Source organism: Caloenas nicobarica, chromosome 1 (genome assembly GCF_036013445.1).
Source record: "Caloenas nicobarica isolate bCalNic1 chromosome 1, bCalNic1.hap1, whole genome shotgun sequence".
Taxonomy (NCBI): Eukaryota; Metazoa; Chordata; class Aves; order Columbiformes; family Columbidae; genus Caloenas; species Caloenas nicobarica.
This window is the reverse complement of record NC_088245.1, coordinates 90,433,389-90,447,795: the sequence shown is the minus strand read 5'-3', so window position 1 is coordinate 90,447,795 and position 14,407 is coordinate 90,433,389. Positions and strand designations below refer to the sequence as shown.

At 45.8% G+C, this 14,407-nt stretch overlaps 1 protein-coding gene across 2 annotated transcripts; it reads right to left on the bottom strand.

Moving 5' to 3' along the window:
• Positions 1-826: 826 nt before the first annotated feature.
• On the bottom strand, positions 827-13,267 carry STYXL2 (serine/threonine/tyrosine interacting like 2). 2 transcript variants are annotated; one of them, XM_065656307.1, is made up of 6 exons: positions 13,096-13,267; positions 12,232-12,364; positions 9,151-9,245; positions 7,780-8,011; positions 6,785-7,002; positions 827-4,650 (listed from the first exon to the last, which is right to left on the bottom strand). In XM_065656307.1, exons 2-6 carry the CDS (start codon positions 12,342-12,344, stop codon positions 1,823-1,825), a joined length of 3,486 nt encoding a protein of 1,161 aa, XP_065512379.1. In that variant the 5' UTR covers positions 12,345-12,364; positions 13,096-13,267; the 3' UTR covers positions 827-1,822. The 2 variants fall into 2 exon arrangements, with proteins under 2 accessions (XP_065512379.1, XP_065512465.1); XM_065656393.1 differs by lacking the exon at positions 12,232-12,364.
• Between the last annotated feature and the right edge of the window lie 1,140 nt (positions 13,268-14,407).

The following is a 14,407-nucleotide window of genomic DNA, read 5'->3' as shown; positions in this document are numbered from 1 at the left end:
CAAAAAGTAGCTATCAATTACCCTAGTCCTGGCTGTCAGAAAGAGTCATCTTCATCTTCAGAGAAGCAGGGATAATGTCTAATCAGTGAGTTACAGTTAGAAGAAATTATTCTAAGTTTAGGAAAATTGGCAGCTGCATTTTGTTATCAGTAACCATTATTTAGATAGCATTGCTGATGTGCGTGGTGTCATATAGGCAAGGACAAAGATCAGGCCCTTGCCCTGTGGCGCTTATTGTCCATATTACACAATTTAAATAGGGAGAGGTACTAGCATAATAGTAATAGTGAGCTCCAAGCATTGCAGTGGGAGGGAGAAGAGATGACAAGAAAAAGACAAAACTTCCTGTGAGGGAGCAATACTGCATCATCCCTCCATTGTTGTTTTATACTCGGCTCAGCCAGAGAGTTTTGTTGTCTCAAAATACAGCCTGTACAGAAGAGGGAACAGATAATTCCAGAGTAGAAATGCAGAGAAGCTGGCCTAGATGTTTATAAGAGAGAGGTGGAGGATGTTGACTGGTGACAAAGAGTTGAGTGCTTTGATGCATGAAAGACACAGGGTCATCTGAGCCACACAAGTGATGCTGTGGCAGGCCTGGCAGATCGTGTCACACAAGCTTACAAGGCTCTGCAGGGCATGGGAAGACCTGAGGCTCTCAACTTGGTGTAGTCAGTTAACATGGACACTGTGCCCCTTCCCACTCACTCTGAAAAGTGGACTCTGTAGCTCATGATTCAGACAACACGCTGACTCTACCATCTCCTAAAAACAAGCTCCCAAGTACCACATTCAACAGACACACAATTTGTCATTAGGCGCATGGTGCCTTATGCCAATGCTTTGGTTATACATAATTTTATTATATTATGAGGTCAGTTTGTGTGTCATTCTTTTCTTTTAAGGCAATCGTTGAAAATTAATACATGACAATCTGACTATAGACATAAAAGCACAGACTTAGCTGAGCTGCACACATAAAACAAACTGAACTCAGTACTTCAGAAACCCAGCCTAACCTAACACCAATCCTAACCCTAACTCTATCTCTTTTTAACTACATCAGAACATAATTTTTAGACAGCTGTTAATATTACCGCATTTTTTTACTTTGTTGACCCAAGGCAGGCACCAACCATACTGGAGCAGAGATGACTCCATCTAATAGAAAACAATAGTACCACGGCAATACAGTCATTACTGCATTGAACTTCTAAAAGGAAGGAGACATCTTCTTTTTTTCTAGTATTTCACTTTGCTTCAGCTACTTAGCAAAGTAAAACTGTACATGTATTCCCCTGAACTGTCTTATTTCTGTAGACATTCCTAAGACTGGTGCAGAAAATGGAGCCTACCTGGCAATATCTCTCAGAGGTATAGAGGAAAACTGATTAAGAGAGGAACATTCTTCAACTTCCTAGAAAAGGTTGTTGGCTTCTTCCATTTATGATCAAAAAGATCTTAGAAAAAAATATGTCCAGTCTTTAACGAGACTAGGAAATTGAAATAACCAAAATGGGATGTGATTGGTCTTTTGAATTGAGGTGCCACCATTACTCGCTTTTGCTGCTGAAACATTGTCTGGCTCCTAATGACTTCTAACATTGTGTTCCTACCTACATTGATCATTTAATACTAGCATCTTCTTTCTGACAAACCACAAACACTTCCAAAACTTGACCTCTTCCCTTTATCGCTTTTGATTAAGAAGAGAACTATCTGCAGGAAATGCCCTACAAACCACAAAGGATTATCAGAAATATAATGATGAGTGATTCAGGGACTCTGTGGCTTTACTTGTGTTCCTATAATCTGATCTTGGTCACTCTTCCCTTCTCCGCCGAAGCTTTGCTGTAGTTTCTTCTAGTCGACTTCTCCAAGCAGCGATAATGGCATCATCATCCATCTCTTCTTCCTCTTCTTTACGCATGCTTCGTCTGTACTGAGAGAACTGTCTAGATGCAAATCTTTCTTCACTTTCTTCCACTTTTGCCTCCTTCTTTCCATCCTCTTCAGACTTTGAAAAGCTCTGGGTGAACTTTCTCTTAGCTCCAAATTCTGAGGTGTCTGACCTGGCCTCCTCTTCACATGCCTCCACATAATGAGATCTAACTCGACTCTGTATAGATGGTTCAGGGGATTCAGAGTCAAAAGATGGTTCAGGTGTTCGGCTGAAGACATGCAGCTCTGGGCTCTCTTCTCTGGAACTTGTTGTCTCACTAACCTTTGACCTTGTGAACTTATACATCTTTTTGTCCTCTTTTGCAGAAGCAGAGGAAAACCTTGACATAGTTCTCAAGGAATCTCCTTTTGACTCATAGGAAGAACAGCTGTCTAGCTCTTCTCTTTGGGATCTGGAGAATCTGTAACTGGATGTTTCAGAATCCATCTCTCTAACTTTGGATGATCTGCTATATTTCTCTCTAGACTTCTCACTTCGATCATAATACGATGGTGGTTCTCTTTCTGCTTTCAGGCCACTGAGCCACTTAGTAATGTCAGTCTCTATCTCTGTCTTTGGTGCACCCGTGTTTGCAGGTTGACTGGACAGATCAAAGACTGTATCCGTTCCCTCAAGATCTGCTTGCAAGGGGCGCCTGTGGCTGCTTGTTGCACTCTCTCTGTCATCTTCTACTTCATTTTCCCCTCCTTTGGTCATCTTCTTTTTAAATAAAGTGCTGCGTTTATTGTCACTGATCACCTTTTCAATTTGATAATCTGACATTTTATCTCTCATTTCCATCTGCATCTCCTTCTCCTTCCTCCTGAGTTTCTTTAGGTCAACATCATCAGCAAAGAGGCTGTACAGTGGCTTGCTTGTCTGTGTTGTCTTCATGTTTGAACTAGTCCCTTCTGTCCTTGTGCTCGCTGAGGTACTGCAAGACATGGCAGACTGAGACTCAGCCCTGTGCATGTCCTGCTGGCGAAGCTGAGAGGTAGCAAGAGATGAACCACTCTGAGCACTGAGAAGAGAAACCTTATCATCATCTACACGCCTGCCAAAGTCTCCTGACATTACACTGGAGGCCATTGCAGATGATGGACGGGACAGCATCATGATCTCATTTTGCTTTTGAGCAATGGTTTCACTGACCACGTTAGCGATCCAGTTCTGAATGCTTGCCATGGATATTGTGTCACCTGGGCCAACTGGGAGATTGGGAAGGGGTATACTTGGCATCTGAGCGCTGCTCCTGGTCTGTGATAAAGATGAATGGTTCGTCTGCATGCTCATTGCAGAAGCTGCATCCTCAGCACCACTTGCAGAAGGTGCTGAGGGCCAGAAAGCTGACAGTGGGATACTCCCACTCATCATACTGTCTGTCTCCCAGCTGCACATGGACTGGCTTTCTTCTAAAATTTTCTTTGAACGTTCAAGGAGCTCTACACGCCTCTGCTTCTTTTTGGCTGAAGCAGAATCCTCACTTTTGGCAAACTCCACAAATTCCTCCTTGCTTTCACTGCCCACCTTCTTCTGCCGCTTCATTTTCCAAGCCTGGTAAGCAGACAGGTCAATGTCTGACAAACTCTTCCCTTCCATCCCCTCCCCGCCTGCTTGGCAGCCATCTTCTGCTGGAGACTGTGCAGAAGATGATGATGATTCTAAATCTTTCTTGTGAAAGCCAAACTGGATCCTCTTAACCTTCCACCTTTCTAGAGGAGTCAACTTGTCTTTGTTCTTTTGGCAGAAATTGTAAAAGGAGCTACTGTCTGAAAGCACACTCTCCTCATCCACATCCCTCTCCTTTCTTCCTGTTTCTGGGGATTGTCTCTCCCCACCAATTTTATTCTTTGAACGATATCTCTGAGAAGCTTCCTTCTCAATCTCCAGAAGCCTCTGGTTCCACATGTCCCAAGTGCTCTCTGAAGACATAGAGCCCGTGCGGCTCCTCCTCATCCTGCTGAAGCTACTGGCTTCCAGCTGTTGTTTTAGGGTTCGGATCTCAAAACTGCTCACACTCTCAACATCACTGAATTCACCTGATGGGTAAGGTCTTCCTCCCATGCTGGAATCTCTATCCTCCTCCCTGGGTGGACCATGCATTTGGTATTTCTCATTTCTGCATTGCCAGTCATGGACCCTTTGTTCCACATCCTCATCAGATTGTTCCTCTTCCTGATCCAGAAGCTTTGAAGGTGTTCTTCTTCCATGGGTAACTCCTGGTTCCTTTGCAGGCAGGCCTTGTTTCTTCCTCCATTCCTCATACAACTGTTCCTCTTCCTCCTCACTGATGAGGGTGGAGTGTTTGGAAACCCAGCTAGTTCTTCCTGCTGATGAAGAGCTCATAAGACTACCCAGTAGGCTGCTGGTGTCCTCTTCTTCTACTGTGATGGAGTGGGCTTTGGCTCCCAGGATGCTTTCTGAGTCCCTGACTCCAGACAGCTGGGAAAAAGTCCCTGCATGGACAACAGGACTTTGACTAGGAGTGACTTCTTCATCACCAGTATGCTCCAACTCTCGTTCCTCCAACAATTGCTCATTGAGCTCTCTTAGCTGTTTCAGAAAGCCATCATTGGGGTAAATGGCACGCTTCTTTCTCAGAGTCATCAGAGCCTCCAGAATGGTCATATGGTGGTAGATCATCAGGTAGGCAGCCACCAGTACAGCTGAGCGACTGATTCCCATTTCACTGCTGACAAGGATTTTACCTGCAGATATTGAACATAAAAGTAATTAGCTATTTCAAATAACATAGGGAGGTTGCTCTGGTATATAGCACGAAAGCATTCTCTGAATAGTGTTTAAAATTACACAGATTATATACTTCAGTGACTGAAACCAATACTAAATATTTGTTAGCTTTGTCTTAATAAAAATCTAGATACATATGAATAAAAACCACATCAGTTTCAAAAGCTGTGGGCAGGCACATTTTAAAACAATCTAAATAGTATTTATATTTTCCCCTATACACATCACTTCCCCAAAGAATCAAAAAGTTTATAGTAGGTATTAGAAAGAAAAATGATACTGTATTCTTGACTTACTGGCTGACTTAGGTTAAGACATTTAAGCTTTCCATGCTTCAGTTTTCCCGTATGTAAAAAAGGAGATACAAGCATTAGCCTCCAGGAAGGTATTGGGAGAATAAGCAAGTAATTGAATTTTTATAAGGCACATTATAGGACTTAAATACAATTTTATATTAATTTAATTATATTTTTTCCAGAATCCAGATCTGCTGTTTTGCAGATCAGTTACATGTAGACTGGCTGGAGGCCAGAGTCATAGTATATCTCGGAACAGGAGAACCAAGCAACTAGCAGAAGAGAGCTGACTTTGACTCCGACAAACTGATATAGCTGCTCCAAACTACTGGGACCCACTGTTCTGTAAATAGCGACTGTGAGAGCCAGAGTCAAAACTGAGAATCTGCTTTATTTCGTGGCATTTACACAGAAAGCACCTCCTGCAGAAAACTAAGCTTTGGCACAGAATTGTTTTATAGCAAATTACAGTTAAAGAAAAGCTTGTAAATATGAAGAGAGCTTAAATGAAGCTTTGGTAGCCTGCAAATAACTGAAATTACTGTTTCTAAACGTGTGATAAACTCCATCTTAATCAAACTGTTTGCACTGAAACTTAATGAAGCCACTTTAAACACCCACCTTTCTGACTGCTGATATGTTACCGCAAGTATTTACCTAATGCACCTGTTCCTACAATCCTAAAATGTCTTTTACACCTTTCTCAGTAGCAAAAGCCTCAGTTGCCTTCCAAGTGTTCTAACAGCCAGTAAAGTCTATCTAACAGCTCATCAAAAGGACATCTCATTCCTCTGCTTCCTTTTGAGGCTCCCCTGTATCCCTGCATCCTTTCCCTGTGTCAGCTCTGCCTGGGCCAGTTCAGCTCACAAACCCCACAGAAAACCACCTCTTCCCTGCCGGGCTGTCTTTTTTGCTGGGTTAGTGAGCTGAAGGGTCGATAAATGCCAGCAGCAGTGAGTGTCTGCACAGTGACAAGGGCAGCAATATGACTTAGAAGGAAGAACACAGATGGGCAGAATGTCCCTCCTCCTGTTGATGGTGGTGTACTATTAAAATTGGCTCAACTTTCCTTGTGTACTAATAAAACTTCTCACCTTTCTTACTGTCACTTTTACTAGGAAGTAACAAAAATTGAATACACTGAATACATATATGAAGATTATCAGTGATATCACCAGTTGTGGTGTTTGTTTTCATATTGAATTCCATAAAGATATTCCTAACCGTTCACCGAAGCTGCAGCAAAATGACCAGTATGCACTAGAGGTCCACAGAATAACAGTTGCCATGGGATTAGAGTCCAGCAAATTATACAGTAGCCTGGGTGTAGACATCCAAGGGTTCAACCCAGCTGTTTGGATTGTTCTAGAAAATCAGCCTGCTCTTCTGTAGTAAGTGTTCTGGAAAAACTGAAACTCGCAGTGTGTAGAAATATATAAATATATATAGTATTATATCAATATAAAAGAATATATTTCTTGGAGCAGGGCTTCACCTCTTTGCAACAGTAGGGTACTTTCAAAGCAGCTGAGGGAGGTGGCTCAAGGCCAGTTTGAGTCCAAAGACCTGGGGCTTGCAGCAGGGGCTCCTAGGCTGCCTCCTCTCACTAGTTTGCCCCCTCCTGTATTGAATAAGGCACGGCAGAAATGAACAATAAGTGTTCACTGTAACTGGATGCAAAGAACAAGGTATCTGCCTTCTACCCAATTACAAATGTGGCATCGGCTGTTTATCAGAGTAACTCTTCCACCCATTAATTCTCAAGCATTCTGGAACCACTGTAATCTTCTCTTACCCCTGTAAGTCAGCAGTGCTTCGTCAAGGAACTCTGCAGCTGGGCGGAAGTGTTTGGAGATATCGATATCTGGAAAATCATCCACTTCAATGCCCAGGTATTGGATATTCAGACCATTGTAGAAACCTGGTCCTGTGTATACACCTGTACCATGAGCGGCATTCAAGACATGCGTGATCCCCAGCCTCTTCAAACGGCTTTTGTTCACTGCAACGCTTCTTCAGAAAAGAAAAAAAAAAAAAAAAGTTAGATATCAGTGCTCCTATTTCAGGTAGGAAAGAAACTGTCTGCTACAAGTTCTACAGAGCTCCCAGCCTGTGTAACTCATCCACTACACAGCTCCACTCAAACTTTAATGTCCTCTGAGAGTTCTACAAGTATTTCTTTCCAATACTCACTGGGAAAAGAAAATGAGAAAGCTGCACTCAATGGTAGAGCTGCATGCTTAGTTTCCACTCCAGCTTGATTTAAACTCATCCTGTCATCCTAGGTTCAGGCTGTTTACTTATTTCTCAGTTTTTATCACTCCGTAATTGATGCTTTACACTGTATCCCCTTCTAATTCTGTCTGGTCACTTGCACAGGCATCTCAGACAGCTGAGCCATGGTACAGAAGACCTAGCCATTTCCACTCAATATTTGCTATGGTATTTCTTTTTAAACTTTCTTTTACATAACAAAGACTTTAGTCCCAACTTCAGGGCCAAACTCCAGTCAGAATGGTGTAATTTGGGCTCATTTGCCTTTTCCTCTCCTAATCTCTTCAACAGAAGCATCAAAATAGTGTAGGAAAGCTGCTGATTCTATTCCAGAAGTATTTACTTTTCAGTGCACAGAGATCTTTGTGAGTGTATTCTGGAAAACACTTGGGGCTCTCTAGGGATGAAAGGTATTAGATATAGGTGTGTAGTATAGAATATGTTATGCCTCCAATAGTTCCATCTGACCCTTCACTGGGAATCTTGTGCAACTTGATGACAAAAGCTGACACTCACTTTTCTGCTATGAAGACATTAGGCCAGACTTCATCCACAGCATCCCTGGGGGTCTCCAGCCTGTCCTTCACAAGTGCCCTCTGCAAGTCCATCACACAGGGCGTGTTAAACAAGCTGGTGTCATCAATCTTTTCTTTAACTCGGTTGTACAGGTCTTCCACCATCAGCTGCTGTGCAGATTCTAACATCGTGGGACACGCTGCATCTACCTTGGCATTCTTTGTCTTCAGTTCTGGAATAAACTGACATTGTAACTAAAAACATGTAAAAACAATGCAAATATATGACCTGTCATTTTTTTGTTCCTGGGTCTAGCCTTGTGGCATGCTTTTTTTCCCCAATAACATCACACCATCCTGTCTGCAACATGTCCATGGACATGCTTATCTAGTAGCCTTAAAGTAGCCTTAAAGTAGTTAGTAATAGGAAGAGCATATTGCACTGTCCTCTCAGTTCAGAGACACACACTGGCCCAATGCCTGGGAGTTTAGGGCATGCCCATTCTAGCCCCAGAAGAATGCAGCCACTCTCTACAGCTTCCCGAGGAGGGGAAGTGGAGAGACAGGTGCTCATCTCTTCTCCCTGGTGTCCAGTGATAGAACACGTGGAATGATTCAAAGCTGTGCCAGGGGAGGTTTAGACTGGGCATTAGGAAGCATTTATTTACAGAGAAGGTGGTCAAACACCGGAACAGGCTTCCTAGAGGTGGCCGATGTCCCATCCCTGCCAGTGTTTAGGAGGCATTTGGACAATGCCCTTAATAACAGGCTTTAACTTGGTTAGCCCTAAAGTGGTCAGGCACTTGGACTAGATGATCACTGTAGGCCCCTTCCAACCGAAATATTATTCTATTCTATTCTATTCTATTCTATTCTATTCTATTCTATTCTATTCTATTCTATTCTATTCTATTCTATCCTATCCTATCCTATCCTATCCTATCCTATCCTATTCTATCCTATCCTATCCTATTCTATTCTATCCTATCCTATCCTATCCTATCCTATCCTATCCTATTCTATCCTATCCTATTCTATTCTATTCTATCCTATCCTATTCTATCCTATCCTATCCTATCCTATCCTATCCTATCCTATTCCATTCCATTCCATTCATTGCAGTGAGCAACCAGCAATCAAACTGTATTCACCACTGTGGTACCTGATTCTGCCACAGTGCACAACTTCAAAGGAAGTCAGAAAACCTTCTGGTAAATTTTTATTTATTCATGTTTTTCACCTCTACCTCCGGTGAGGTTTTCTCACAAAGGCTTTTTTTTACCATTTTAGGATCTCTGGAAGAGAAAGGCAAAACCAGTGCAACTCAAAGTCTCTATTACTTGCATAGTTATTTTACCCTTCCTCCTCTTACCTTCATTGATTATTTGTTTGGCAGCCACAGCAGATGAGAGATGGATTGGGTCCATGAAGATGCTCTCTGTATCAGTGTCTGATATCACTGAATACCTGCCAACCAACCATACTGCCTGTTAGACAAAGGCCCTCCTCTGGGATCCCATCTGCAGGACTTTAGCCCTTTTTACCCATTCCAGAAGAGAGCAGCAGGGAACTGGAGCAGTGAGGATCCTTTGGTGATAGAAAGGAAGCCCCAGCTCTTCTCTCACCCCTCATCCCCACTCTGCTCTCCAGCATGGTACTAGAGACTTCAAACATGCCTTGGTATCCAGTGTTTGCAGGACGTAGACAGGTCCCATGGGGAGGAACTGCAGTGGGCTGGGAGTGCAAGAGAATGGAGTGGTGGGTAGGGAAGACCAGTGTCTGGTTTGAGACTGGGAAGGGGATGGATCACAAGGAATAGTCTCACAAGTAGCTCTCACTTAGAAGGACAGACACAAACATTGTCCCAGCTAGAACTTATTGAACAATTCAAAACAGATTATGCTAAAAAATTGTTGTTTGTGGTGGGTCTTTCCTGGCTTATATCAGGAATATTGTGGCCAGCAGGACTAGAGAAGTGATTGTGCCATTGTACTCAGCACTGGTGAGGCCCCACCTTGAATACTGTGTTCAGTTTTGGGACCATCATCTAAGAAGGACATTGAGCTACTAGAGAGAGCTCAGAGAAGGGCGACAAAGCTGGTGAAGGGTCTGCAGCACAAGTCTGATGAGGAGCGGCTGAGGGAACTGGGGCTGTTCAGCCTGGAGAAAAGGAGGCTGAGGGGAGACCTGATCGCTGTCTGCAACTGCCTGAAAGGAGGGTGTAGCATGGAGGGGGTTGGGCTCTTCTCCCAAGTAGCAAGTCGTAGGACAAGAGGAAATGGCCTCAAGTTGCACAAGGGGAGGTTTAGATTGGATATTAGGAAAAAATTCTTCACGGAAAGGGTTGTCAGGCATTGGAACAGGCTGCCCAGGGAAGTGGTGGAGTCACCATCCCTGGAAGTGTTTAAAAGGCATTTAAACAAGGTTCTTAGGGACATGGTTTAGTGCTAGAGTTAGGTTGTGGTTGGACTCGGTGATCCTGAGGGTCTCTTCCAACCAAAATGATTTGTTTTTTGTTTTGTTTGTTTGTTTTTCTGTCAGCTAATTGCCTACAAGCATCCTTTGAGTTATGACAAGCTGCAATGCAAGCATTAAGATTGAAGACTGTGAATCTCTCCCTCAGTACACTGGTCACTTCATAGCATGAATCTGTGGTCAGTCTCTCCACTCACATAGTGTTGTCTAACTGCAGGTCAGAAACGACTATGAAACCCACAAATGCCTTTGAAGGGAGTTCTTTGACACACAGCGTGATTTGTGTAAGTATTTGTTAAGGAAAAAAGGTTCACAATCTTGAAAACAAATATATTTCCTTCTGGGTCCATCTGTATAGTCCAAGCAAATCTTCTCTTCTTATTTAGACCATCTTAACAGACTATTTTACAGAGCTTTTGCCCTGATGCACACCCTCTACATATCCTGCCAAGTAGATGGTACAGATCATTAGGACAAGTTTGCTGCCATCACAGAAGCTATCTGGTCACGCAGACTTGCAGTACTTGCAACACAGTGTTTGATTTTGTTTAATTAAAGCAGGAGAGGGAGGGTGATTCATGTGCAGTCAGCGTGCAGAAAAGTGTCTGGAGAACTAAACTTCATTCATTTTCCAGAATCAAAATGGAGGGCACAGCCATCAGAAACAGCTTAATGGGCTTGTCTAGGTCATGTAGGTGGGTTCCAGCACTTGTCCAGGGTAATCCTTTCCTAGTTCTTCAAAGGAGCTTATGAGATGAGCAAGGAGAGTCTCAGTTTCATTTACAGGAGTTGACACAAATTTGCAGCTATGCCCTGCCTTCAATTCCTTTTGCTGTAAAGGTTGCCTCCAAGCTCAAGAAAAAGATAACAGCTAGTAATAATCTGCCACCGCAGCCTCAACACGTTTTACCTGTAGCTGCCCCAAGCATCCATGAAGCACACAGTTGCAGAACTGCCCAAACCTGGGTGCCTCAAGGGCCTTGTGCTGGTTGGGAAGGACCTTGCCACCTTCCTCATTGTTTTTGGCATTGACAGTGGGAAGGGAAAGGAAGGGAAGGAAATAAACTGGAGAGGTTGATTTTGAGTGACTGAGGAGCAGTAGGAAAGTGATTTACCGAGTTAAATACATAATTTTACTTTATGTGAGCTCAGTGAACTTCCTAAACAATTTTTAAACACATGTAGTTAAATGAAAGAAGCCCTCTGTCTTCATTTTTCTGAGGTGCCCCACAGTTAATAGGAAAAATCTCATAACCTTCTACTTGTTGAGGGCCACTGGGGCAAGTTATTTTCAAACTCAATCCCTACTCCCTGCCTTCAGCTAAAGCATCACAAAGTGTACAGAAAGCCCTGTAGAGCATTTTCCTTTAGGAAAAGAGTACAAAAGGATGTATTTTTCCTTGTATTAGGAGAAAACACATCTAATCATGCTTGTTTTGCTTGAGGTAACTCAATTTCTGCTTGCGCTGTGACAGGCTCCTGTTCAGTGCCTGAAGCCTGTAGCTAAAGATGACTCTGAACCAAACCCAAATCCGAAGACCCTCAATCTTTCTGGGGCTGGGAAAGGCTAAAACCGACATTAAAAAATCCACAGGTCCTTCTAATGGACAAAAAGACGGGGCAGAGTTTGAGAAGAGATAGAATCCAGATCAGGAGTTTCAGTGTGGGGGTGGACATGAGAGGACGAGACAGGGCAGAGCAACTATACCACCCCATAGCAATGCTTTCTGTAATTTATCCCCCTCCACCCCCATGTGTGTGCAGAATGGATTAATTAGCTCAGGATTCCTGTCTCCGCAGCCTCCCTCCCCACTGGCACACTGACCCGCGTCTCAGGGAGGGGAGGGAAGCCCTGGCCTCCACGCTTGGTCCAGGTGCCCGTGCAGAGAGGAGGCAGCGGAAGAGGAGGGAAGACGAGCTGATCCACCACCATGTGCTACCACGAGGCCATGGCGGCCCCTGCAGCAAATATACTCACCGGCTGGGCGAGGGGCTGCGGAGGTAGTGGGCCTGCACAGCCTTCACGTCTGGTCCCTCGTCCTCCCCATCGGGCACCACCTGCTCGTCGTCCAAATCTCCACCACTGGCCATGGCAGCTGCCAGGGGATGCGCTGGGAGGCGAGCAGGGCAGGAGGGAGGGCTGTTACAGAGGTCTGTGTGGGAGGCCAACCCTGGACGTGGGGCGGCGGTGGCAAGCGGGGGTATGTCTGAAGGGGCTCCCACATTTTGCTCCTTGCAAGCAGCCCTTGCACCAGCTGCTCTGCTGGGGCGCCTGCCGTTCCCGAGGCCCTGTGCAGCTCCCTGGCTGCTGCCCAGCGAGCAACGATGCCCTTCTTGCCTGTGAGTAAGCGCGCAGGGAGGCCAGGGAGGAAGGGGTGGTGGGGCAGAAACTCTATCCCTGCCCTGGCCGGCTCAGCCCATGTGTGGTGGCTGGAGAGAGCTGTACACAGCCAGAGCTGGGCTGGAAGCAGCATCGAGGGGCCAGAAACATGAGACCTCGCCTCCCCAAAATGAAACGCTCCTAAAGCTTGAGGCCGAAGGCGCTTTAAGCCTCGGGACTTTGTCCTTACAACCCCTTGCAGGGGGTCTGCTGTGCCCACCGGAGAGCGAGGGGGCCACAGCTCAGTGAGGAGCATGAAAACGCAGCGGCCGCCCCTTCCCCGGGTCTGGCCAGAGTGACTTCTGCCTCGCCGTGCCACCGCAGACGGTGGTGGCTCCAAAGGGCTCCAGCAGCTGGCCCCGGGCAGGAGGACGCAGCTGCGTGCCACCAACACGGCTGAGGAGCAGCTGCCGCTCACGGGACAGCGAGTGGGACGAAGGGGAGCAAGGAGAGGGCACTTACCCCCGGTGCCTGGATGACTCCGCCGAGGGGTCCCTGTCGGAGGCACGGCGAAGGAGTCTGGTGAAGAGTGCAGGAAACCTGGCAGGGAATGGTACTGGGGGGAGAGAAATCAGCTGCCTGTTCCCGCTCTGTCCGTGACTTCTTCGTCAAGGGGCAGGACAACTGTCGGCACCAAACCTTTATCAGCTTTCTAAATATAGTGTTGTCCTGACGCTGGCTGCTAGATTGCACGGGGAAAGAATTCAGGGCCTCATAGACCATAGACGGCAGCTGGTCAAGCGCTTAACTCCTTCCCCGCTGTGGGATGGATCCTCCGGCATTTCCCAGTTGGGGGAGGAGCCCAGAGAAGAGCCCAGAGCCAGTGTGGCTGGACTCCCACCCACGGGGAGCCTCCAGGCACACTTGAAATGCTGGTATGACCTCTGATGTCCCTGGGGGATGCAGTGTGGGGTGAGCTTACTCGAAGCAAGCTACCTGTCAACTACCTAGACTTCTGTAAGGTCTTTGATACAGGCCCCCCACAACGTCCTTACCCCTAGATTGGACAGAGATGGATTTGATGGATGGACTATTTGATGGGTAAGGAATTGGCTGGATGGCTGCATCCAGTTACAGTCAATGGCTCAGTGTCCAAATGGAGATCAGTAGCAAGCGGTGTCCCACAGGGGTCTGTACTGGGACCAGCGCTGTTCAGTATCTTCATCAATGACATAGTGGGATCAAGTGCACCCTCAGCAAGTCTGCGATGACACCAAGCTGAGTGGTGCAGTTGATTTGCTAGAGGGAAGGGGCACCATCCAGAAGAACCTTGACAGGCTTGAGGAGGGGGCTCATGTGAACTTCATGAGGTCCAACAAGGCCAAGTGCAAGGTCCTGCACCTGGGTTAGGGCAACCCCAGGTATCAGTACAGACTGGACGATGAAGGGATTGAGAGCAGCCCTTTGGAGAAGGACTTGGGGGTACTGGTACATGAAAGATTGGACATGAGCCAGCGATGTGCACTTGCGGCTCAGAAAGCAAATCATATCCCAGGCTGCATAAGAAGTGCGGCCAGCAGTTGAGGAAGAACATTCTCCCCCTCTACTCCACTCTGATGAGATCCCACCTGCAGTGTAATCCAGCTCTGGAGTCCCCAGCACAAGACATGGACCTGTTGGAGAAGGTCCAGAGGAGGGCCACTAAAACACTCTTAGGGATGGAACAGCTCTTCTATGAAGAAAGGCTGAGAGCATGGGTGTTGTTCAGCCTGGAGAAGAGAAGGTTCCACTGCGGCCTTTCCAACACTTAAAGGAGGCTTATAAGAAAGACAGA